Here is a 27,817-nt window from a genome sequence, read left to right as displayed (position 1 = left end):
TAGGACAGATTAAGACATTCTCAGACAAACAAAAGCTTAGGGAGATTGTAGCCACTAGACTGATTCTACAAGAGATTTGCTAAAGGGAGTTCTGCAGTATGAAAGGAAAGGACAAACAACTAACTTCCATCACATGAAGAAGTAAAGATCTCCAATAAAGATAATGACATGGGTAAGTATACATATAAGGAGTTTTATAGCTTTGATTTTTAACTCCACTCTTTAATTCCTGCAGGGTCTAAAAGGCACATGTATAAATTATAATGATGAACCAATTGTTTTGGTATAATAATGCATACATATGTAATTTGTGACAAGAACTGTATAATGGTTGGGGGATAAAGGGATATAGGGATATAGTCATGGATGTTATTGAAGTTAAGTTGGTATCAAAGCAAACAAGATTTAGAATGTTAAATTTCAGCCCAATGGCAACCATAAAGAACATATTGGAGAATATGCAAATTCATAGGGCAGAAAGTAGAGTAGAGTACATAATGGGTGCAGAGTTTCTGTTTGGGATGAAGGGAAAGTTCTAGTAATAGATGGAGGTGAGGGTACTGCAACATCATGATGTGATTATTCCCACATAATGGTGTGCTTGGGAGGGGCTTGGATGGGAAGATTTATGTCATATATGTTTCCACAATTAGAAAAAAAGAAAAGAGAAAATGACAATTAAATCCAATACATGATACTGAATGAGATCTAAGAATGGAGGAGAAATGGCCCAAAAGGACATTATTGAGAACATATGAAAAAAAGCTGGAATATAGAATGTAAGTTCTATATCAGTGTTAAATTGATAACTCAAATTGTCAATGAACTTGATATGCACTTAAGCTGATTACATAAGTGATTATCCTTTTTTTATAGAAAATGTATATAGAAGCATTGTTTTCAAAGACATGATGTGTACAACCTGCTTAAAATGTTCAGAAGTTGATAGATAGACAGATGGATAGATAGATACATAGATAGATGGATAGATAGATAGATAGATAGATAGATAGATAGATAGATAGATAGATAGATAGACTGGCTTAACAAAGGTAGAAAAATGTTAAAATTGGTGGATTTGGGTATCTGGGGGTGGGGTGAAGACATGTTGGCGTTTTCTGTATGGGGTCTGTACTATTTTTGCAAGTGTTCTGTAAATTTGAGAGTATTTCAAAATAAAAGTTAAAAAAATTACTCCCATCAGAAAAAGGATCATGATAGGTTCCCACACAAAGTAGTAATTTTTTGCAAAAATCTCTGACAACGTTTTGCTGCTGCATGAAATTTGCCATCCAATATTTTACCCCAAAACTAAACACATGTAATAAATTCTACATGCTTGCTAGAAGAATCAGCATTTCTGAAGTTCAAAAAGTGTACAAAGAACCTAGCAAACTGCATGCAGGTGCTTATGAGCTACATGTACAAAAGGCCCTTAGAAGTACAGAAGATAATAATGTAGATAACCTTGTAGGATTTGTGGTGTCTTCGAATAGAGTGGGGGGACAGCGGGGAGAGGGGAAGGTGTCACAGAGTTTCCCAGCTCTCATTTAGAAACATATATCTCACCCTCAAAGAATTGCTTTTACAAATAAGGCTTATGCTAATTGAGGTAAGCTGTACAATATATCCAAGAACAGAGGATCTCTAATCTTAGAGAGTTTAACAATCGTTTGGAGAGGTTTGGAAACATTCTGATGGCCGGGATCCCCATGGATTTTGGATCAAAAGGTCTGCAGTAGAAATTGGGAATCTATCTGCAACCACCTTAGGTGATGCTCTACTAAACATGAAGAAAAACCCCTCACTTCAGTGCAGAAGTTTCCATAGTCTATGAAAAGATGGGAAAAATACTTAATTGAGTTGCTGGTTTTTAAAACTCCTCCTGATATATTAATATTTTACTTTATCACTTTGCCAGTTTCCTTCACTGTACTATTTGAAAAGCAACTTTTACACCATTAAGAGTTCAACCATGTGGAATCAAACCCTATATTTATGATTACCCATGGTAAGGAGACATTGGAAAATATTCTTACATATAAAATAATTTAAAGTATCGAGGCAGGTGTTACTAAACTAGGTAGGAAGGAAGAAGGCGAATTTTTTGAAGACCTACTTTTTAAAGTGCCAGGTACCTTACCTCATAAAACTTTTATTCAATATTACTCCACAAGGGATGATTAAAACCATTTTACAGATGAGGACACTGAAGCAGCATAAATCATAAGGTTAGATAGTTTGCTCTACGTCCACGAGAAAGGAAGTACTGGGGAGCCACTCTCTGAAGCCAGGTGTATCTGACTTTGAAACTCATGTTTGTTTCACTGCACCCCAGTCTTCCCCAATGACGTGCACGCGCGCACACAGACACACACACAAAACTCAGGTGAAAACAATCAGGAAGACAAGACTCAAGTCAAAAGTTATTTTCAACAGCACTATAAAGGAGAAGAGAATAAACTAATGAAAACACAAATAGATGTGCAGAACAATGCAATAAGGAAAGAAAATTCCCAAATTGAAAGTAAGATAATTATATGAGGACAAGGCATTCTCTGAGGATACGTGTAGAAAAGAAAGACCTGGTGTCATGGTCAATGAGACTGTGGAATGTATTAGAGGCATGATGCATGCCAGTAAACCTTCTAGAAGACAATATGCTGGGCAAGAGAGAGACGCTGAAAAAGAATCAGAGAAGAAACATATGTGGTTGAGAAAGCAGAAGAGAAAGACTCTGACAAAGGAGAAAAAGAATGAAGGCCATTTATCTAACCAAGGAGAGGACAAGTAGGTGTCCTGACACTGTCTTTTACTGGGGCTTTTCAAATGTATGAACCATTTCTTGTTCTACTTTTGACTGCTAGTTATTAACAGGCTTTTTTAACTTAGCAGGGACTTGATACGCCTTTGCTGAACACCATATAAGAGACTTTTATAGGGAGGGAAATGGCTGTTTGCAGTCTGTTTATGTATGGGGAAGAATATTTTTTAACACATAGGCTTAAACAAAGCAAGAGTTCAAGTTCTTACAGAAAAAAGGGGTGCATCTCACCCCTGTCTGCATCCATGGTACTTAGAATGCAATATCAATAAAAGTCAGAGCAAGCCAATGACTTCTGATGGTACATAGAGGACATATTGACCGTCCACATACACCTGGAATAAGTAACAAAGGAGGTTTATTTCTCTCCTTGGTGCAAGGAAAAGCTATCAGATGCTAAACAGGTTAGTCCTCACCTCCCTGACCAGTCTGTAACAAATTAAAAAACAAAACAAAACACTGCATTTTCTTTTCTCGATCTCTTTTCCACTGCCATGATCCCGGTCAGTTTCTCTTTGGAACTACTGTGCTTGCTTCCCAAGTGGACATATCTGCTCAGTTTCTTTTACACAATAGACAGTCATACTGGTCATCCTAAATAATAGCTTTACTCTGGTCACTCTTCTGTAGAAAATTCATGAACTTCTTAAAAAATGTTTTTCAAATGACAAGCAAGACCTTCTATGAGCTGGCTCCAGCCCCTCTTTCTGACTCAACGTCACCCCTCTTTCTAATTTCCTTCACCCACCTACGTTCTAGCCAGATGGAAAGGTTCCATTTTCTCATACACAACCACTTCCTCTTCTTGGGCCTTTGCTCTGGCTGCTTCTTCTCCACTGAAATCCTCCCCTCCTCTCTTTTCATGAGTTTAAATCTTGCCCATCCTTCAAAGGCCACATAATCCACAAACTTCCTGATTGCTTGGTAGAAAGAATTCTCTCTTTTCTACTGACCTCCTATAGCAATTTGTTTAACTCTTCTTGCAGAGGACTTGTTATTTTCAACTCTGCTTTCAGTTATTTTGGAAAATCCCTTATATCATATACTAAACTTTAAATTTTGGGGACTCATTTTTGTGGCCCTCAAATGATCTGGTCCAGTATCTTATTTGTCCACAGTAAGTGCTAGGACATGTCGCTGAATCAAAAATCTTTATACCATCCACAGTTAATATCATATTAGTTTTCCTGTTTCTCTCATTTGCATTCTTTCATAGTTTAACTACTCCTTTTCTATTTACATTAAAATCCCCAGATGCTAGGAAGTGGGCATGAAAGGAAAGATAAAGAAGGAAAATAGGAAAAGTGATAAGTACAGATAATATCAGGTCCTATTTTATGGTCTTTCCTTCACTGTTCCCTAGTATCTAAAGAGGGGTTTTTAAAGATGTTTATTAGCTCTACTGAGTATGCCAAGAGAGAGCAAGTCAACAGAAGGGTTTTCCCTAGCATATTGGTGACACATAAAAGCTCTTACTTTACTAGTAAATTCTCTGACCAAACTTCCATCAATGATGAAATGAGATTAATGGAAAGAAAGAGCTTGGAAATAAATGCCAGTGGCAAAACGTTATATTTCCAGCACCCAGAGCACTGAGATGTATATCCATCAATGATGAGAAAGTTAACTGGGTAGATATCATAGAGACAGGAAATGAGTATCTGTCAAGAACAGAGTGTTATGAACTCAATACTTGTAATGAGAAAGTGGATATATCCCATTTTTCATGATCATATATGGAAGTTGCTTTAGAAGTCTTTAAACTTGCCAAGATGTCTGCTCCACAGTAATTCACCAGTCTGGGGCTTTTCGGAAAAGGAGAGGCAAAAAAGAAACATCTAATAAGACAATGCTAATCTGTTTAAAACTATTAAGATAAAATTGATTTAATAAAATGGTTATCTCATTCCTATGACCCTTTCATGGGAGCATTTTCTAACTTCTCTACTACTCAAGAAGAACTAAGCAGAACCCTGAAGATTCCCCCTTTTAAGCCCTTAACCAAGCTAAAAGCACATGTGATGTGTTCTGTGTGTGTGCATGCATGTATGGGCATATGCATACACCAATAATGAATGAAATTACTCAAAGAAATATAGGGAGATCCCAGTGAATAAGCAATATCATCATAAAGATAACTTTGTTTTTTATCATGTTTACAACGGGAACATATATGGTGACCTTGAGTAAAAACAAAATTAAATCACTATAAGGACAATGCCTAGGCAAAATCCTAGATAAGGATTGGTATGCCAATATATCATTTGGCCAAGAGCTCTAATTTTAATAAGGTATATTATAATTAATAATAAATCATAATTAATAATTGTATTGTTAGCAATGCCAATAAGTAAATTATACATATTAAGTTGAACATCAATTACATTGTTTAAATGATGTGTCGCTTGGATATTTACTAGAGTAAATAGGAAAACACACTGGAGGTGCTGAAAGATGTGCTGAGATGATACCATTTAATAATTCCAAGACAGGTGTCAAGCATATTTTGAAATCTTGTTTCTCAGAGATAGTTATCTCCTTTTAATGAAAACGATGTGCTGAAGAAAAATTGTGGCTGAGCCCTCCTTCTACAGAGGGTTTCTCATTCCCTTACTCACATCTCTATTTCCCACTTCCTAATCCGTGCCTGAAAAAGTTATTAAATGAGTCAATCCATAGCATCTTGATAGAGTTTTATTAAAGTGCATCCTTGCAAGCTGTCTTGAGAATTGGTATGACTGAAGGACAAACTCAAACAACAGCGTGTATGTTCAAGACAAGAATACTGGGGAACAAAGGAACCCCAAACAGGATGACAAAGGGAGCTGGCATTTCGTTCCATGTGCTGGGCTAGGGGGAAGCACAGAATCGGTTATACACTGCTTTGGGACGTTACTGCTCTAAGTAGTTTGATCTGAACATGCAGTCACTCCGTTCATCATTATTGCCATCACCATCATTGGCAGTAGCGAGATAACACCTGAGTCATGCTAACACTGCTTATATCCCAAAGGCAAGCAAATGGAAGATGCCACCAGTGGGGGCTCCTTACAGGACTTGACACTTGATAGACTGATAGTGTCCTCCCTCGCTCCCATGTCCCACTGACATTTTCATGGCCTTCCTGCAAATGATGCCCTACCTTCAAGAAACCCAGTCATTTTCCTGGAACTTCAATCCTGAGCTCTCGGAAGGGCTTGCATACTTGGGACTGGCAGTGACCTAGACCTAATTCTCTTGAAAGTCCTTTGGACCATCAGACAATCTTCTATCAGAAAAACAGTAACCACAAAATCCCTTCAGAAGCCCCAGTGGCCGCCATGTCCTCAGAGACTAGACTGGGCCTAGCTTTGTGCTAGGCACTTCATTGGTATTAGTGCCACAGCCACTGAGTGGCTGACAGGCAGCATTTCCCTGTTTTATCACTATGGAAGCTGACATTTAGAGAGCTGAGGGAACTGCCTAAGCAGCCTGTCTTTGAACCCATTACTTTCTGTCAAAAATAAATGCTTTCTAAATTATGTGTATGAGATTTCAGGGTTCCTGTGTGGACTAAACCAGTAAAATCAGATTCAGAGACATATTAGACCCAGGTTCTGAACCTGAAATATTTGAGCGCTGTCCAGGGGAAGTGTGACATTTGGGTTTGAAAATGATCTGGATTCTAACTGGAGGCCCTCACGCTTCCCTGCCACCCCATCTGAAGCCACGAACTGCTCAAAGGGAGGTTGTGACCCTCGTGCTTTTTCATTATTTGTACTCGTGAGGGCAGACGAGAGAGCAAAGCACTAGCAGGACTCTGAGCTTTCTCCTAAGTGGCCCAACCTTGAGATTGTTGCACGCAAATATAGCATTTTATTGCATAATACACTGATCTTTAATCAAATTGATGTTTTACATTATTTACCAGCAAGTTTGGAAGATAACACCTGTATGATCCTATTGCCTTTATAAGTCTAGGACTCCAGCTTGACAACGACATGAGAACGTGGGTGCAGATCCAAGTGCTGTGTCACCACCGAGGTGGGAACCCTGCTCTTCCCTTCCCTTGGGACACCTTCCCAGATGGAGAGAAGCCAAGACACAGCCCCGGCATGCTAAAACAGTACAATGGCAATTCTCAAAGTAGTGGAGAATGGGGAAGAAGGGCACGGATCTAACATGCTAGAATTTTATAAGTAGCTTTTTTTTTTTAAAGACTTTGACCCTTCTTCTCAGTCCTCTAGAGACATGGAAAAATTTTGACAGTGGTGTTACCAAAAAGAACGAGGGAAACACTTCTTTCGTAAGGACTGTGCTTTTTCTCCTTTCATTCTCCAATTCTGAGCTCTCCCTTGATTCCTTCACAAGGTCAGTTGAGTATTTAAAACAAAATTCTTTCTTCAAAAAGGAGTTTTGTTTATGCTAGTTCTCCCCCTGTTGTTTTCTTGACCCACTTTCTTCTCTGTGTCTTGTCTGACGATGAGGAAGGAAATTCTGACTTCCTTTCTGTTCTGATTGAATATATTGGATCACATCAATAAGTACCTTCACAGGACTCCCACAAATAATAAGTATTTTAAAGTGATCTATAAATCTTTAAATAAGAAGTAGTCCAAGGTCAACCAAAAAGGTAATTCAGAGTATGGGGAACTCATGATCTTGGTCTACAAACTGTGAGTGAAATTCACTGGGTTTCTTAGACCTAAAATGGTCAAAATTCATCTTAAATGCCTTCTATTCTAAGTTGCAGTGATGTTTTCTATAGTAAGTAAGAGGATGAAAATCAAAATATCACAATTGGTATCTACCAACAAGTAGTTAATGAACAGCTATATGTGTCTGGTTGTATGTCAGGAATTGGGGTTAAACAGAAAACCTGGCAAAACAGGTGCAGTCACTTAGCTTTGGTAAATACATAAACAATATTCAGGCCTTTTCCATTTGTATTAATATTGAGAATAAGTTAATTTAATTTGAATATAAAGCAGAAATACTGTATTTCCTTGTAGAAAAGTTAAGGATGATTTAGCTCATTCATACAAAATATTTCTTGCAAAATTTTAAGCTATTTTTTAAACTGCAGGCACTTTTCTTACATACTATTCTACATTTTTTACCAAAATCTTGGCGTATTTTGAGCTCAGAGTATTTACTTTTAACACACCTTTTGGACATGCAAATGTACCAGATTAATATCAAAATTAAAGGAGAGATTTCCAAATAAATAAAATTGTTATTTATGTTTCAGCCAGAAAGGTCTATGTCTTTAGCAAATAAAAGATGGTTAAATATGCTTTTATTTTCTTTCATCATACTGCTGGTAGAATGACAAAGCATAAAAGGATATTGAAAAAATTTATTTTTTCTTATATGCTGAAATTTTTTTTAAATAGAAATGATTATTTCATGTAATGAAAAGGGAAAATAATACTATTTCAGTGCAATATCTATCTTTTAAATGTATTATTTCTGAAACTAAATTCCTGACATTTGACTCAATATTTCATTCCAAAAACTGACAAAGAAAAAGGAACAGAATATCCCATGGCATTCCTGTATCCCCTTGCCATTTGCTTGTAACTATACTGTTTTATGGATGAAACTGCCACAGCAAAATGACAAATATAACACATAAAAGGACAAAAAAGGGCAATAAATCACCAGTGACACGGCAGCCCATTAAAATGCATTCAGCTGGTGCTGCAGAAAGAATAAAATTTTCCCCTCACTTTACATTCTTTCTAGTTGAAAAGGAAATCTCTGAATCTTTAAGCAACCTTTGTAAGTGATGCTGAAATTCCAACTAAATTCTCCTCACATTAAATTTCTACGCTGCTCTGAAGCACCACAATATATAGCACTGACCATCCCTAGTCACCATTTAATGGGAAATGTACAAGATGGAGCTCATGGATTTATAATCATTCATCTTTATACGATACCACATTTGCCAAAAAACAAGATTCCCAGTCAGTTGGAAAATGGTAGTTCAAATTCAGCCATTGTTTCCAAGACACTGATTATTAGTTTAAATGGAGAGCTTGGTCATTTTTATTTATAGGCCTGTTCTTCCTTCAATTCTTACCCAAAGTTCTCTCTAAAGGTTAAGTGAAAGTGCTGACAAAGAAAATGGCTCTGGCCTCACATGCATGTAATGGTTTACCATATGTGGTGGTTAGATTCAATTGTCAACTTGGCCAGGTGAAGGCACCTAGTTCTGTTGCTGTGGAAATGAGCCAATGGTACGTGAACCTCATCTGTTGCTCATTACATCTGCACTTGGCTAGGAGGCGTGCCTGCTGCAATGAATGACGTTTGACTTAATTGGCTGGTGCTTAAATGAGAAAGCACAACGTAGCACAGCCCAAGCAGCTTGGCATTCCTCATCTCAGCACTTGCAGCTCAGCTCAGACCTTTGGAGATGCAGAAAGGAATCACCCCAGGGAAAGTTGTTGGAACCCAGAGGCCTGGAGAGAAGGTCCAGCAGAGATCGCCATGTGCCTTTCCATGTAAGAAAGAATCTCAGATGAAAGTTAGCTGCCTTTCCTCTGAAGAACTAACAAAATAAATCCCCTTTTATTAAAAGCCAATCATTCTATGGTGTGTTACATTCCAGCAGCTAGCAAACTAGAACACCATACAAATGAATATATGGTAACTTATTTCATTACCTAAAAATTATTATTGTTACAAATCGTTCAAGAGATTGGCATAGTCGTTGAACTTGAATATTTGTTGAATTGTTCGTGCTGGTTTAAGACAGATCATAAAAATAAAGATACGTTCCTTGAGAGTAAACAGCACATGTTACACTTCTTTGAACACTCCACAGCTCTTAACGCAGAGATAATTACATGACGAGCTCTATGAGAGGCTGAGAAGTCCATGGACATAAGAGAAGAATGGATGGGTTCTCCCTGCTCAAGCGGAGAACAATGTGTAGACTTGGACCAGCTCTGAATATGGCTTCCTAAAGCGAAGTCTCACAAGGATTGAAAAGTTTTAACTTTTATTTCCACAAGGACTGAACTATAAGCAATTCATAAAATTGTATGAAGGGTCATGGCTTCTTTTCTCATCTATGTAGTACCTGGTCCCACCCACTTCCTGAATCCCACTCATCCCGACAGCATTTGCATTTGGAAGCCCCATCTACATTAGTGTTGTGTTTTCATGTAAGAAAAAAAAGAGTGGTGTGGAAATTAGCTTCTACCAACTGCAGATACCAGAAACAGAATGTTTTACAAATTAGTTCATTCCGACAGAACATAACCGGTATATGAGTGTTTTTCACATACCAAGCAGAGTGGCAGGCTGTGAAGAGTATAAAGATTGATAAAATATGGTTCTTAGAGTGGATTTTTGTGGCAAAAACATTTTTATGTGTTTGTATACATATTTATGAGTAAACACAATTAATTTCTCAGGCACAACAACTCATGAGCCTAGAAAGTGCCTAAAGGTGGTACGATTTTATCTCAGTGCCCATGTATTCAAACAATATTGTTGAGTTTCATTATCCTTTATATTTTTTTTGTCAATTTCCATTTATAGGTATACCCCAATAAAAAACTCTCAAAATAAATCTAGCAGATCCCCCAGACAGTGGGTTGAATGAAACCATTCCATCTTGAAGGTGCTGAAAGAGTTCCTTTTTCATGCTTACTCCTGACCCTCAGATTCCCTACCATTTGCTTTCCCACACTATTGGCAGATATCAGTTACCCATGGCTGGTCTCACTTTTAGCTCTTCTCTTCACACACACCAGCTCTCCTCTGTCTTCTAGGTTGCTGGATAGTCTTCCATTCCTTAGACTTGAATTGAGCCTTTGCCTATTTCATCTCTCTTCCAATGTTTCAAGTGTAGCTGGAATGTACAATGCAAACCTGAACCCAATCAACTCCCTTAAAATATCTCAATTGCTTTCCTGTTGGTATGAAGACTAAATGCTTCAGTGTACCTTACAAGGCCATGGCGGGCATCTTTTGGCTTGTTTAACCTCATTGCTCACCACACAGCCTTCTGCTCTCTGCCTTAGAGTCTTCATGCAGTTCCTCAAACTTGGCCATGCTGCTTCCCACCACAGGACGCTTGCACCTGCTGGGCCGTCCACCACCTGAGCTAAAGTCTAAATGACTTGGTTCATGGAACAATCCCACCATTTTCAAGTCATCTTCAGTCCTTCCAGCTACTCAACGCTGCTGAGATTTGATCTCCATATCTTCTTTAACTTACAAATAGAGATGCCTGGGTGCACAGAAGAACTGTGTTGCCTGTCTGCATGATACCCTGCCGTGGCTAATTGCTCATAAATAACATCTAAGCCTGCTGGGGGGGGAGGTGAGTGGAAGGTGGAGAGGTGGATGGATGCAGTCTTGGGAGTGGGAGTCAACCAGATGGTGTTGATGTGTGGGAGGCATTCTTTGAAAAAAAAGATTGAACTTTTTTAATGTACCTTGTAAAAATTGTGAAAGTAGATGGAAACATCACTCACTTTATTTTAATTTGCACTGCTGGAAAGACTTAGTGAATTAAAAGATACACCATAAAGAAGAAACGTTTTCTGTAATTGAGTAATTTATAAAATTAGTCAAAGCAGGCAAAATGAGCCAATTTCAAAGTTTCTTGTTCTCCATCAGAATGTGTTTAAAGCCTACTCATGATAGTGATGAAACTAGAAAGTGCCTAGGAGTGAATCTGACAAGAAAGATCATTGGCTATTTCTCACTCATTTACTTAAACAGATAATGTTGAGCACCCACTGGGTGCCACAGAGGCTATCCTGGTTGCACAACACAGATGGATGGACACACCCTGCTCCCGCAGCCTGCGTTCTCACTGGAGGGAAAGGCACAGGAATCCAGTACTACAAGCCATGAGGGGAACTTTGACCTCAGTGATGGAGGTTGGGGGATCTCCTCTGGAAGTCTGGGTGGGGGCAGGTGACATTTGCACCGAATCCTGAATGTGGAGAAGGCGCTGGAATAGGAAGAGTGGGGAAGAGATTCGGTTCCAGGGACCGGCAAGTAGCAAGGCACTGGTGTGAGACTGGGCAGGGTGTTCTGGAGCTACAGAGATAAGCACTGAGAGCGAGAGAGGGGGGAACAGAGGGCAGAGGGGGGAACAGAGGGCAGAGGGGGACACAGAGGCCCTGGTCATGCAGGGCCATTAAGAAATCTGGAATTCATTCTAAGCGCAGTAGGAAGTTCTCTCAGGGCTTCAAGAAGAGGAGTGAGAGCGCCAGACTTTAATTTAAATATCAGCCCAGCTGCTCTGGAGCAAAGGAATTAGCAGGGAGCCAGAAAAGTATATGGGAGACCAGCTATGGTGCTGGTCCAGTGGGGGGGCAAAGGCGGGGCTTAGACTAGGGTGTGGCTGTGAGATGGTGATGTCATTGGATTTAGAATACATTATGGAGTTAGATCTGACAAGACTGGCTTACGTAGAAAACTCCAGATTGGTATTCAAAATCTTATAACAAGATCTGAATAGACGGAGAAGTATAGCAGGTCTTTCCAAAGGAAAACCTGACAACCATCATTATTTTTCATGACAATATATAGATTTGGGATTTCCAATGAGAATCCCAGTGGCGTATTTTCGGTCTTGACTACTCAGTGTGCACCAGGCCATGTTCTCGGTGCCTGTGGGACCCAGGAGATGAAGATTCCTGCCCTCAGGGAGGTTATATTCTAGTCAGGGGAGAAAGGCAGTAACAAACAGCCAATGCATGTGGACATTGATGAGTGCTCTATAAAAGGACAGAGGAGCAGGGTAAGGGGTAGGGAGGGCCAGAGGGAGGGGATAGGTATCCTGAAACCTGTAGTGTTAAGAAGGGTGAGTGTTCAAGGCAGATGGCACTGCAAAGGTGGGATTTGGGCAAAGACTTGTAGCAAGTGAGGGACCTGGCTAAGTGGACATATGGGGAAGAGTGTTCCCAGGCATGGGGAAAACTGGAGCAAAAGCTCAGAGGTGGAGCACTGCTGACGGGTTCAAGGAAGAGCAGGGATGTCCATGTAGTTAGGATTAGGGAGAGGCAGAGCAGTTAAAAAATGTAAATGGGACCCGTTCACAGAAGGTCTCTGTAAGGACTGTCACATACAGAGAAACACAAATGGTGACAAATGTCTGACTAAGAATAAGGAGAGAACTCTAGTTTTATCGGACAGTAAAATAGCAGTAAATGAAAAGGTCATGATAATGGCATAGGAAGGGATAAGGAGAGCCACACTAGAACCTATTTCTGACAAGTCCAGGTATATTTGAGAACTTAATAGATGACTGAAAGGTTGGCAGAATAGTGAGTGGACAAGGGACCAAAGGAATCCGGTGTTAAGGAGAACCCAATGGAAAGAGCTAATTAGGCTGAAACCAGCAAAATCTGGAGGGCTCTGAGGGCAGAGGAGAGGAGGAAGGCTGTAAGGAATGTTCAGAGACTGTTTTCAACATCAGCCACCGCTGTGGGAGTGGGGCTATGGACTAAACCACAGAGTCTGCTTCAAACACACGTTCCTGATTTGACCAAACATGGGCCCATGGAGGTGAGTCTGATCCCTGTGAGTTTAGGTTTTCCCAGTTATAAAATGTAATCGCATTTTCCTGCATGGTGGTTGGGAGGGTTGAGTGAAGCAAGGTACACGAAGTCTGCAGCACAGCATCTTGAACACAGAAGGTTCTCGGCAAGAACTGCATTTTCTTTCCTTCCTCCGTGGTGAGCTCGTTTAGTGACTTCCACGTCTTTACACTTTAAAAATCTCTTTCTATCTTTTGTTTTAGAGCCACAGTAAGGAGAAAAAAATCCCTTGGGATTTGATGTCATACAGTTTTTCCTATATTTAGACATATGCTCCATGTATTTTTCCCAAGACTTGAAATTATGTGGGAAAACTTGTTGCCTAGTTCTCTTTTTATAAGCGACAATTATACCTAGCAAGAAATTCCACAATGTCTAAGAAAATCTGATTTGTAACTGAATCCCAGAAGTCACTTTGTTTGTAAATACTTTAGGATTCATATTATCATATCAGACATACGGGTTAACCGAAATGGTTGATAAAATGTTCTTTATGGAAATTGTTCTCTATAGCATCTTGGAGTTGGCTGGATTACTAAGTCATAAGTAGAAATTTATTAATATAAAAGAAAATAACCTAGACACATTTAATCAAGTTTAAAAATTCTTAGAGAGGAATTTCTGGCATGGACAACTTTTCTCCCCAAAGCAGTTGGATATTATGGGTAGTAAATCAAGGATAAAGGGAACGAAGTAGAGATTAGAAGCATTTCCAGTGTCTAGAACTTTCTCTGAGTGCACCCTTTAGAGTAGGAGTTTTGAAGAAGAAAGGACATTTGTTCTAATATACATTCTGATCCCTTTTGCCACTTCCTAAATCAATGTTTAGCAAGGCATTTTTTGTTGCATGGGCAGACACTGGAAATCGAACCTGGGTCCCCAGCATGGCAGGCGAGAACTCTGCCACTGAGCCACTGTTGTACTGCCCAGCAAGGCATTTCTTTTTTTAAATTTATTTATTTATTTTTTTATAATACATAACTACATACAGACACAAACATTCTTATCATATGATCATTCCATTCTTGTTACACAATCAATAACTCACAGTATCATCACATAGGTGTATATTCATCACCATGATCATTTCTTAGAATATCTGCATCAATTCAGAAAAAGCAATAAAAAGAAGACAGAACAAAATTTATACAGACCATGGCCCTTCCCCTGCCCCTTCACTGATCACCAGCATTTCAATCTACTAAATTTATTTTAACATTTGTTCCCCCTATTATTTATTTAATTTTAATCCATACGTTTTACTTGTCCATCAATAAGGTAGACGAAAGGGGCATCAGACACAAGGCTCTCACAACCTCACAGTCACACTGTGACAGCCATGTCATCATACAATTATCTTCAAGAAACATGGCCAGCGGAGCACAGCGCCACATTTTCAGGCAGTTCCCTCCAGCTTCTCCATTACATCTTAATTAAACAGGTGATATCTATTTAATGCATAAGGCTAACCTCCAGGATAACCTCTCAGCTCTGTTTGGAATCTCTCAGTCATCGACACTTTATTTTGTCTCATTTTGCTCTTCCCCCCTTTTGGTTGAGAAGGTTTTCTCAATCCCTTGATGCTGAGTCTCAGCTCATTCTAGGGTTTTTCTCAATCCCTTGATACTGAGTCCCAGCGCATTTCAGGATTTCTGTCCCATGTTCCCAGGAAGGTCCACACCCCTGGGAGTCATGTCCCACATAGAGAGGGGGAGGGCAGTGAGCTTGCTTGCTGTGTTGGTAGAGAGAGAGAGAGGCCACATCTGAGCAACAGAAGAGGTTCTCTTGGGGGTGACTCAGGCCTAATTTTAAGTAGGTTTAGCCTATCCTTTGTAGGATCAAGTTACATATGAACAAACCCCAAGATTGGAGGCTTGGCCTATTGCTTTGGTTGTCTCCACTGCCTGTGAGAATATCAAGAATTCTTCATTCGGGGAAGTTGAATTTTCCCCCTTTCTCACCATTTCCCCTAGGGGACTCTGCAAATACTTCCCTATTCACTGTTCAAATCGCTCTGGGATTTATCTGGGCATCACTCTGGACAAACCTACAAAATCTCACCCAGGGAGGTATTTTTCAAATTGTGGGTTACAACCCATTAGAAGGAAATGAAATTTCTTCAGTGGGTAGAAACAGAATTTTTTTAAAAAAGGAAATAGAATAAGATAGAACAGAATAAAAAATATCAGAGTGCATCTTCTGCAGTAGTACATATCCTTAGTTTCAGTTGAACTAATGTGTCTGTATATGTGTGTGTATATTGGGTGATGACACATTATTTCTTACTGTGGACTGAGGATAAAAACATTTTACATCATTGTTCAGTGCAATGACAAGGACTGCTTATTGAACATATTAGCATTCTACTGTTTGAGCTCGTTATCTGGATCTTTCATGGTATCTGGGCCATTTGTTCAATGAAATAACAAATATTTTCTGATCACTTTTTGCTCTGTCAGGTGCAGTCCTATGTGCCAGGGTCAGACCACCAGGGCGTTTGTTTCCTTTCTCTTTTTCTAAGTACTAATTATTTCTAAGCAAAAAATTCTCTGTGGTCTGATATGCCTGATTTGTAAGAGAATCCCAGAAGTCCCCTTGTTTATAAATATTTTAGGATAGCTGGGAGGCCCCATTCTTACCAAAGCAAATGCAGCCAAGATGTGCTTCCTACTAGTACAAAATGAACTTAACTATAAAGGATACATTATCTTATGAAAAGCTTCTAGTTAAATTTAGTTTAGAATAGCATTTGGAGAGGTGAGATGCCAACAAGATCAAAACAGAAACAAAAACAAAGAGATGATGGCACTTCAGAATGAATTCCTCATGTATTTCCTGTTGGCTTATGGAAGAGGCAGTCCTTCTTGAGTACGCAAACTGGCACTAGCACTCTTGAATGGGTCACATATGTGAAATATTGTGGGATGTCCCACTGATCATTTTTAAGCTGTTTAACTACAGGAAAGGTTTTACATGTCCTTTCTTTGCTAAGCGACAAGTATGGTACTTCTTTTTCAAAAGAGTACATGTGTAGGTAGATATTGATGTTACCAATGACAACACACCTGAGACTGAGACGTCTGGGCAAGCATATAAAATAAAACTCTCTGCAAGAGTTAGTAGGTCTAAACCTGATGCACGGAAGGTACCCACTAAATGTCAAGTAAATGATCGAATGCATTAAGTCTCAGGCTTACGGTGTGCCTCATGGATAAATCTATTAACAAAGACAGAGTTACTGCTATCAGAGTTGATGGCTGATACAAATGGAAAATGCAAAAGAAATATTACCTGAGTTTGAATTTATCTGGGCAAGATGAACCGTCATTAAAAGCAGCAGTAAATACTGAAGAGAGAACAGGAGCTGTTTCTTACTGGGTTTTGAGGTTTATTCTAACACTTCATCATTTTGATCCCTAATAATAAAAGCAAATGAATACAGATCTCCTACATCCTGTGGGTGAATTTTAACCACACCCTGTACCTATATATACGTAGGCTTCACAACTGGTGCAAAATCATAACACAGACTGGATTTGACAGCCCTTATGAAAGAGGCTGACTTATGAGATATCTTCTTAATCATGTGAGTTTTAGAGAGAAAGTTGTATTCAGAAGCTTCACTTAATTCATAAAGAACATGCTCCATTTGAAGGTAGGAGAATAATGATAAAGCCTGAAATGGGGCTTCTTTCACTTTACCATGAGTACTCATCCTATGATGGTGTCTGCAAGCCATTTTTTGAGTGATTTGCTGACAAAATGGGTACCAGCTCAGATGTAGAGGGGGTCAGACGTGCTGAAGGACCCCAGGCAACCTCCATGCTGGGCACCTAACCGTATGTGGAGTTCCCTAAATGCGGGGAATCTGGAGAGGAGGACCGGGATTACGAGAGACACTCATTATCCCTCAAGTATTTTTACTGGTGAGAAGAAAATTTCAGAAGTTCAGGATAAGAAAGTGTCTGTGACAAGCAGAATATCAACCACTAAAAGAAATACACTTAAAAGAAACCTGGAAGTAAGGGAAGTGGAATTGTCCATAAGTTTATAGCTTTTAGGCCCTGAAATATGACTGAAAACACATACAAAATTTCACTAGAAATAGAAGGAAGGAAATAGAATTATCCTACATTTCTTTACCTTAAAAAATAAAGTCAGTCTATAGTTTTCCTAAGTCTCAGTTACTTCATTTTCCAAAACAAAAAGCTCACAGAACAACCTAAATATTTATAGTTTCTGGCGATGAGTTCAGCTTTATCATCTTAAATGTTTAGGCAGATTTCTCAGTTTCATATACACACACATACACAGAAAAAATGCTACAGTGTTATATGGAGAACAGTTGTATTGTCTCTTGCTTGGTTGTAATCATGCTTAAACTATATTGATGCTTTGAGCATGCATTGATCCTTTTGCAACTGGAATGTGAGTCCTGCCCATGCACTTAGGTTAAAAATCTTGACAATGGCTTGACTTTGATGAAGGCCAAAAGTTCATTTTCTGGGGTTCTCTAACCACTCACCTTTGATCTGGAGTAATTTACTGGACTCTTTTCCTACATGAGTTTATGGAGAGGTTCATCCACCTTTAAGTGCCATGGATGAACAAGCTAAGTTCTCTTGTTTAACTCTGTGACACTAAGCCATTTAATTTTTAAAAACTTTCCTAAATTATTCAATGCATTTGACTCGCAGATGCGCCACTGGTTTATATAAACAGGTTGCTTTGAAACAAGGATCTATAAAGGACGCAATCAGCTCCGCTCCAGTTGCATGTGCATGCAAAGATGTCTAAACAGTGCCACCCCCCAGCAACTTTGGGTGGCTTCATTTAATAACACTGGCAGACAAGAGTGGGTATTGGTAAATGCGTGTGCAACTAGACCCTGCAAGGGGAAAAATAAACCTCTCTCAGTCTCAAATCACAAAGGCTTCTTGGATTAATTTGGAAACCTGGGAATACATCTTTATGTTTGATGTCATCACTATGTCAAGTCCAGCAAATTTCATTTATCTATAACATTAGGCTAGAAAGGCAAATACCAACAGACAAAACACACAATGAAGACATGCAGTGGAGTTGTACTTGATGCATGGAGAGAAATGCGCATACAGAAGAGGCCAAGCATGTCACTTTAATTAATAAGGGCACAGGTCCGAACCAAAGGTCGGAAACATTGTAAACAAGCCTTAAGCGAAGGAGGAAATGTCGAGGGGAAACAAAGCCGAGAAAAATGAGAAGGAAATGGGCAAGATGACTCATCTATACTTGAACATCTGACCTGTTAGCTGGTCGTCACCTGCGGCGGGGGCGATGCGAATGTATGGTGTTGTAAGCTGAGTCAGGATTATCGCAGCTAAGGCAAAGGAAGATTTCCAGGTCAGCATGCATGAGGGAAAAAAAAGCCAGACTGAAGCTAGGCTATCAAGAGGAATCTCCATCAGTATATCAAATTGTCTCAACTTTGTTCCAACCACAGCAAAAAGAAAAGGAAAAACAAAACAAAACATAGCAAGGTGTTGAGTTTTTCTGAATTCTTTTCTCTTAAACAAGTTTTAGGCAGTTCAATGTCTAACTATGACACAGTTGCAAGCTTTGGCTGAGATTTTGGATAGATCAACTCTAAGGAAAAAACAAGTGAAAAGAAGAAACATTAGTCCTAAATAAGTCTGAAGATTGAGTAGCGTTTCCAATCGTTATAGACTACAGCGCGTAAAGACATACTGCTAATTCTGGCCATCCCAACTTTAGGCATTTTTTTAATGTATTAAGTTATTTAAAATGCTGTTGCTCAAAAAAACAATCTGTTCCTTTCTCATTAAAATCATCTTTGTGAAGAATATTGTCTCTTTCGCTAAAATAATCTTTTATGAAGAGAAATTTCTCCAATAGCAAGATTCCACGTAGAACATTTCTACTTGGGAAACTTATTTTGTCACATTTAGAGAGTAGAAAAATGCAATCTCAAGCATCAGTTAAAAAAAAAAGCTACTAACAGCCTGTGCTCTAGTTGTCATGGTCAACATGTTACCAAAGAAACGATGAAGATTCTTGAAGCTAGCCATGGGAGCTCCGTTTGCCTGCATAGCTCAGCTGTTGTGTTTAAGTGGTTAACATTGATGACACACAGATATTGAAAAAAACAGGAAAATAAAATGTCAATTCTAACATGACAGGGCTGGAAAATGAGGCAAAGAAAAAAATATCGGAAAATTAAGAACAGGCTTACATGAACGATTACTAATTTACACGGAACAGCCTGTGTGCTATTAGAAATGTGGCAGCGAGTAAGGAAAACAGATCATTTACCATCTGCAGACAATTAAACTCAAAACTGCTGCTGCATAATATTTTGAAATATCCCTCTGCACTGTTCAAACAGTGTTGTTCCTTGTAAGTAGACAACGGTAGCAACTGAGTTTAAAAATGGTGTAATAGTGTTTCACACATTATTAATGAAAACATACCAGTATTGCTAAGTTAGATGAATAAACTAACATTTTGGCCAGACAATGGAGAATTTCCAAGGCACTGCAAAGCTTATTCTCTTTATATAACACATTGGGAAATTTTGCATACTGATATGATAAGTTGTCTATTGTAAAATGTTATTTTTAATACTTGTTACAAAGTTGATACCAATCCCAACTTTTATAGGCTCAACAATTTTGCTTGGTCATAAAACTGGTGTTGTTCAACCAATATGCCTGTTCTGTTTTTCATTATGTACAGGAAAATTCAACCTGCTCTACCTTTGAGAAAAATTATATTGCCTCATAGGCCAAAACAGAGCACTGTTCCAGTATCCAAAACGGTGAACAATATAGCAAAATTACTTGAAAATAGCAATGTAGAGAACCTTTGCATTCACAAATTAAAAGGATCCCAAACTGCAATCCGAAGCCCCAGACTACCATGTAAAAAATACATCATCAACACCAGGAAGGGTTTTGGTTTTTTTTGCATGGGCAGGCACTGGGAATTGAACCTGCGTCTCTGGCATGGCAGGCAGGAATTCTGCCTGCTGAACCACCATGGCCCGCCTGGGGTTTTTTAAATATGATCTCTGTGTTCTGATTTATTCATGACAGTATTTATTTATTTATTTATTTTTGGGGGTGCATAGTCTGGGGATCGAAGTTGGGTCTCCCACATGAAGGGTGAGCATTCTACCACTGAACTACCCATGTACCCCATGACTATTATTTTTAGTTACAAGGAAATAACTTGATTATGTTACGGATTACCTTAAAACAGGGGTCAGCAGGCCCAAGGCTGTTGTCACAAATAAAGTGTTATTGGAACACAGCTATGCTCATTTGTTTACATATTGTCTATTGCTGTTTTTTTGTGCTATAGTTTCAGAATTGAATGGTTGTGACAGACTCAAATGGCCCACGATTTACTAACTGGACCTTTACATTAAACGCTGGTTGACTCTTGATGTAAAACATCAATAAGAATGCATTATAAATAGAATATCACTAAATTTGGTAAAATAAAGTCAGAAATTCGTTGATAAATTTAGGGTCCCTTGTATGTACGAAGGAATGTAGGAAGAGTAAAATAATGCTCAGAGAGTATCAGACTTCTGAAGTGCCATTTTAGGTGCATGTAGTGGGATCTTCTGGAATTTGATGAACCAGTATTTACACAATTGCATTTTGCATGACACTAGCATTTGTTGAAAAATAAGTTTGGGTCAAATAGAGTTGAACAAAGTTGAACAGTTTTCTTAAGGAATTTCTTAGTGGCCTTAATAAACTCATAATACACATCAGCAAGACTATTTCAGATCAAGAAAAGAAAACATTTTCTCTATAATATGTTGAATAATAAATGTATTCATATTTATGCTCCTATTCCTATACCTACAGGTAAATAATAGCAGGTTGGCATCTATGAGTGGTCTTCATATATAATTTGCTTTCTTGATATTGGATATGGGTAATTAAAAAGTATCTTAATTAGCTTTACATCTCTATAATCTTCTCAGTTCTTTTATCAGTGTACCTTCATCTTGCAGCATTGTGGTCTAGAAAGGATGGTATTTCTTTGAACGAAACAGTGAACAGAAAACAGCCTAAAGAAATGTCTCAAAGAGTCGAGTGATTAAAAAAAGGAACATTCAAATTTCTGAACATAGTTAGAAATTTTATCAGAGCAATGGAACAATGGAAAGCATCCAAAGTTTCCAGAAAACCTTCCAGCAAAGCACAAGCACATTCTAGAACAAATGTAAGGTAAATAAAGTATAAAACTTACAAACAGTGAAGTAGTTTTTCTTTTCTACAGAAAATTCTCCTTTAAATATAACCTTAGGATAACTGTTTTCTTTTTGTTGAAGGTTTATATTCTAACTTCTCTAATACTTTCGGAAAGAATTTGGTATGTGCTTGCCTGCAGTTTTTGTTTTGAATTCTAGCTACCCTACTGTTCGCCAAAGCACAGCAAGGAAAGGAACAGATGAACTCAAACGATGACCCCTTAAACCCCCACCCCCAACCCAAATTCAGAAAAAAAAACACAAGTAACCCTTGATGAACTCAATCAAAATTCTCAAAATTAAAAAGGTGATATATGTATGTATTGAACTTGGAAGTTTCACCGATTATTCTATCCTAACACATAGTAGGCATTCAAATACTTTTAAAACAGAAGCTCCCAAATAACTATATTGTTAAGGAGAAGCATAGGTGATAAAATATCGTACCATAGGAAATATTATTTTATCAAGGGTGAGTGTCATGTATACAGTTTAAACAGAATATTCTATCAATTAAATGACTATGCCTCACTTTGTACAAAAATCCCATTTACTACAAGGCAGGTTTTGATTCTTAAGTTTACCCTGTCATTTTTGAATTTATTATCAGCAAAGCCTTCCAAAACCAGCATAAAAATAACTCCCACCCTTTCAGTTATCATAAGGTAACCATAAGGAATATACAAGTTAAAGAAAACACACATGCTAATTGCTAAAACACAGTTGGACTGAGTGGTGTTGAAAAGAATCCAACTATGAAAATGTGACTGTGGTTAAAAAACAAAATGGAATTTTAGAAAATAGAAGAGTAGTCAAGTATTCTATTTATGTTCCTCGATTGCTTATAAAGAATCTTTCGAGTTGGGAGAGGCATGTCCAAACTTCATGTGTTCCTTATTCTACAGTGTCTTTACCTCTTAACTCAAGAGACAGAATAATTCTATGATGATTTTGCCTATAGTTAACAATCAAAATACAATCACACATAAAGAATGGGAGCTCCTCTAGATGCTTAAATTAAAGGAGGATAGATAAAAATATAGGCAGTCATCCACACATAGGGAAATATGGAACAACACACCTTCGGCTTTTTCCTGTGCCTAATTTTTAAGAGGCATTATATTTCAGGTGATTAGTGTCAAAATATACTCTTGGAATATAATTAAAATAATCACAACATTAAATTTATAAATAGCATGAACTATATTGCTAAGAGACATACCTTTACTTGAAATTATAAACTGAGCTCTCAGTGAAAACAGATTCCACCTCCATCCTTTCTCTATAAAGATACTTGTCAACAGTTGCTTTATAAGAGCATGGAAATCTTTGTAAATTCAAAGTGCTGCTTAAGAAAGTGGCTTGGAATATGAAAATTCAATGAAGCCAACAGGCTCTCAGCAACGTGTGGCAAAAAACACTCAGGATGTTTGAACTCTGACATTTCAAACATTTTTTCTCTATCGTATCACTAAAGGCATTTGATCTTTCTATTCCTCTGTTTTGAATAAATAGTCAAGATGGAATGGTTTCCCCTGCTGCAAAAATAAATTGTAGTATGAATAAAGAAAACATTTTCTGATTATAAAGGTGGCTGATTGTTGAATCTGTATTATGTAGAATTTAATAAAAGAAAATAGTACAAAACAGGTGGTTTTGCTTGGAAGAATTATCTCCCAAGGTTTCCTTCTGTCCTATGATTCTATGAAACACAAATGACAGTGTAATGTAATGAACAAATGAACATTAATATTTGTTTCTTTCTTTCCCCGAAAGAAATGATTCAGAATTTGTTGCTGTGTAAATGTTTGCAAATGACTCAGGAAACATGAGTGGGGAATGTTTAGTCAATCAGGTCATCTGATTGCCTAATCATCCTTTGGTGAATTGAAAAACAAATTACAATATTGATTAAATCTAGCTGATGGAAGAAAATTATCCAAATCACCATCTAATCCAATCTATTGTGGAAACAGCCAACTTGTCAAATTTCCACATTTACTGCGGTATTATTTATATAATTATTTAACTGTTCAAATAAAAATAGTGACCAAATTACCGTTATTTTCTCAGTATACTGGGCAGAGACTCGATTCCAACAAAGGGCAAGTGGGAATACTGTAATTGGGCAGAGGTTCTTCTGGGTGAAAAGACATGAGGTGCAGTGAAAGCAATTTTGGGGTGAAGAGCCCAGATGCTAGGATCAAGCCTGACCCTACTGAAAATGACCCAAATGTCCTTGGCAAGTCAATTCCTCTCCAAAAATGTTTCCCTCATCTGTCTCTTTTCTCCCAGTGTTGAAGAATTAAAGAATATGTGTATGGAAATTTTAAAACTCTAAGCTACGATGTTACATATAAGGCACTATAAATTAGGCACTCTGGAACTGAATTTGCTCTTTTTAGACCTCAAGGGTAATAAGATTTCAATAAAACGATATTTAAAAATTCCTGCTCCTGAGCATGGAAAAAGATCTGGAGATCGAAGAGCCTTCAACTATCATTCAAGGGCCCTGTGAGCCTGTGATAATTCATAGCTGTACTACATTAGTAGTGTACCACAGCTGATAAGACATACTGATGTCTGTAATTTAATTTATTAATTGATCCCTGTACAGAAAGGCCCTGAATCACATACAATATAATATAAAGAACTGAATGTTAAAAAATCATTATAAATAGATTCTAGGACATAGAATGATGAGCTCATGTGGACACACAAAGTACAAATGAGGGGAGCATCTTGCACAATCCCTGGTCCATAACATGTAACCAGGAACCAGCTGTTGAGCTAAGATGAAAAGATGAAATAAAAATTTCAAAAAGAATTTTGAAATTGCGGATGTATGCCCACAATATGTGCAAACTACGTCACCTGAAGGTTAAGCAATAACAATAAAAAGATAACTTTCTCCAACAAAACTCATCAAGGGACTACTTTGGATTTGCTTAAATCTAATGCCATAGAGCCAATAATGCCTGCTTACCATTTCTAAATTAAATCACACAAAACTTCTTTATTGTACTCTTGGTTACGCAAATGGTCAGAAAAAGTCTAACTGCAAGTATTAATTTATAATGCCTCATGATTAATATAACATTTTGGATTTCTCAGCGCGTTTTCGCATATGTGATGGTAGAACGACCTGGTAAGGTTCGCAAGGCGGCTGTTCTGCTTAGGCACACACGCACAGCCGACTCTGTCCTCTAGGAGGCGCTGTGTGGTGGACTTAGAGTGAGCAGACCAAACCACTTTAAACTTCACCCTCTGTCACGTTTTCTTAGACTTTTAACCGGCCCTAGGAAATGGAAGTTTCACAGTATCTCCTGCCCTCTGCACTCAGGCTACTAGGCTTCCAGGATTCAGAGAGACACACGTTATCTGTGAGGAAAGCACCCACAGACTATTTTAAAAGAGCTTTATAATTAGATAGCTGCATAAAAAGGGTAGACAATATTTCACTACTTTGTAGAAAGATTCACTAGAGGGAGTATTACCAGGTAAAATTACATTGGCCTTAAAACTGTGTGCTGAGATCATATAAAAATTAATTTTACTTTAAAATAATTTTTAAAACAATGAACACTGAAAATTGTCTGGAACACAGCAGTAGGTTTCTCTATAAAAAACAAATATTTATATGAAATAGAGTCCATCAATATTAAATGGCATAAGATTCATGTATGTGTATAGAAATGTATACACATACATACAAACATATTTATTTCTACAAAGTTAAGTGTCAGGAAGTGTTGAAACACTGTCTAAAATTTTAAGGGATATAAAGTAGGAGAGCATCCCACAATTTCAACATACCTTTTGTGGCCACACGGACGCAGTCTATTTTGGTTTCCTGTGTCAAAGAAAGAGGGGAAAAGTCATTATTCATATTATATTCAAAGTGAAGATGCAGTCTGTTTAAATAATACTAATAAGAAAAGATCTCACTGCACCAAATGTGGTTTTAATCATACAATGGTTATTTCTTGAACCATGCTCAGAAGCATTTTCAGGCTTCAGTCCTGGTGGTGGTGACATTTTTCGGACAGATAATGAGAGAGAGGAGCTAGAAACAAAATAGTAGGGCTGCATTGGAGACCCCTGGCCTCTCTGCACTCTTCCTTGTGTAAGCACTACTGGGGAAGTAACCTGCATCCCAGACTTTCCCCCTTTTTGTTGGCAAAAGAAAAGTCAACCAGGAAATCTGGCCCTGTGCTACGAAGGAAGCCATTGTGCTAACTGGGAAAACTTTCCCTTCCATCTCTAAGACTTTAAGATCATATCACCATCCTGGGTTGATCAGAACAGGAGAGGGGAAAAAAAATTCAAAAAGAACTTAATGAAGCTATTTTCTCTTTGGGAAAAAAAGAAGGTATCTAATTTAGCCACAGCTATACGAAGCATAAAGTCTTGCATAACACAGGAAATGGGACAGAGTATGTCGAAAAGACAGATGTTATGAATCTCACAAAAGTTTAAATGAGCTGAATGTATATGCTGTAGCTATATTATTTTCCTCTAAAATTGTAAGCAAAGCAGAATGACTAGCCAACTTTTAGTAAAAAGTGAAAATTGAAAATAAAAAACATCATGTTGACAATATAGTCTACCTGCTGAAAAAAAAAGATGAATATATTCATTTTTTTTCATAAGTTTCTCAAGATGAAAATAATTTGAGAAGGAAGGAAAACTGTTTCCAAGTGGAAAACATGGGAAAAGCGTGACTTCATTGCTTCCTATTTGATTCAATCTGAGTGTATTTACATTGATAACCTAAATTGCTTAAGTAACCAATTATCTCTAAAACTTACCCCATTGGCTCTACTAGCAGCCTGGTAATAAATTCTGTAGCTTTTATGGGGGAGAAGGGGGGTGTTCCAGTATCCATTGTAAGTCTTATTATCACCAATAGTAAAAGGCTGAGCAGCTTGGAGGCTGTTTGCAGGAAATTCTGCAGCGAAGTAGTACTGGGAGTTCAGGATTGATGCATTCTGGAAGTGAATTGGCACTGGGTAGCACTTTAATATTTCCGTTGCCTTTTTAGTTCTTCGAGGACGTTCTTCTTCAACCACTATTTGGTAGACACTGGAATAAAAGAGGAATCTCATCAGTGATCCTATCCTGGATTATTGCACTGTAACTGAACTGACCCTCTCTGTTGTTAACGGCATGTGCCTGCAGGACAGCCAAAACAAGGAGTCCACTGGACAAAGCACGCCAATAGGTATTTGGTACATAGAGGAAACTCCATCTACACCTGCTGCATGAGAGGTAGGTGCTTAATGTTCTTCTACAGAACTATATCACCCAAATAACTTAATTTATTGAGGGGAAAAATTCACCATTATTTAAAAAAAAATCATTCTATGACAATCTCTGCCGTTTATGTGAACACTTCAATATAATGTTTTTCTCATATGTAACTGAAGATGCATTTGCAGACAGTAAACTCAGCTCACCTGATAACATGAAATTATATTCACTGTAAGATTACTACAAAAAGAAGTGTCTGATTTCCTTCAACGACATCCACATGAGCACATGGGAAGTTTTAACAAATCACAAATCACCAAATATAACAGTAGATATTCATTAAGGTTTAACGCCCCACAATTTCTTGCATTCCTTTGTCCTTGACCGTATTCAGGCAGTGGGAAGAGATGGCACAAGAAAGCAGAGGAAAGGAGCTAGAGTCTCAAAAGTCACAGCCTGGGAGGTACAAGCAGCTTGTAAGAGCAGCCCCTGAGCAAGGCGACTTGAATTATGTATAAAGAGAAAATGACACTGAGAATGCTCCAAAGATGCCTGCAAGAAGAGATTCCCCTGCAGCTCTCCCTACTCCTGCTGGCCTCTCTGCCCTCACCTCTTCCCTGTGCATTTCAAAGGGACCTTGGGGGAATGGGAAAATAAATCCTTGAACTGCCTGACTATTTTTTTTTAAGTTATATACATTTGCTATAATGATGAACATTTTGTGTAGTTTTGTTGAAAAAATGACAACCGAGAAAGTTCCTAAGACTGAGAAAAAATTAAACCTCGACTAAAGCTTTAAAAAAAAAGAGTCTAGATTAGTTTGACAGTCCTTTGGCAAGGGAGATGCATCTTTTTCTCTCTGTATCAGAAAAGCACCAGGAGTCCCTGGAATAGCGCTATGATCCAGGGATGGCT

The 27,817-nt window shown here is 38.1% G+C and overlaps 1 protein-coding gene and 1 long non-coding RNA gene across 9 annotated transcripts in view; one reads left to right on the top strand and one right to left on the bottom strand.

Annotated features, from left to right (window-relative positions):
- The window catches only part of PTPRM (protein tyrosine phosphatase receptor type M), an 823,739-nt gene that overhangs the window by 233,336 nt on the left and 562,586 nt on the right, over window positions 1-27,817 (bottom strand). For 6 of the 8 annotated variants that reach the window (XM_077135947.1, XM_077135946.1, XM_077135945.1 and 3 more), the window contains exons 12-14: window positions 26,461-26,734; window positions 25,466-25,502; window positions 18,665-18,739 (exon numbers count right to left, since the gene is read on the bottom strand). In XM_077135947.1, coding sequence (XP_076992062.1) covers window positions 18,665-18,739; window positions 25,466-25,502; window positions 26,461-26,734 — 386 coding nt within the window. The remainder of the gene's footprint in view (window positions 1-18,664; window positions 18,740-25,465; window positions 25,503-26,460; window positions 26,735-27,817) is intronic. The other 2 variants (XM_077135951.1, XM_077135953.1) reach the window with 1 other exon arrangement.
- On the top strand, window positions 604-27,567 carry LOC143662321 (uncharacterized). The gene is made up of 3 exons (XR_013165292.1): window positions 604-779; window positions 26,694-26,920; window positions 27,297-27,567. It is a non-coding gene; the product is annotated as an uncharacterized LOC143662321 (long non-coding RNA).

The sequence above is a fragment of the Tamandua tetradactyla genome, chromosome 18 (assembly GCF_023851605.1).
Source record: "Tamandua tetradactyla isolate mTamTet1 chromosome 18, mTamTet1.pri, whole genome shotgun sequence".
In the NCBI taxonomy this organism is placed as follows: domain Eukaryota; kingdom Metazoa; phylum Chordata; class Mammalia; order Pilosa; family Myrmecophagidae; genus Tamandua; species Tamandua tetradactyla.
This window is presented reverse-complemented; position numbering and strand designations above follow the sequence as displayed.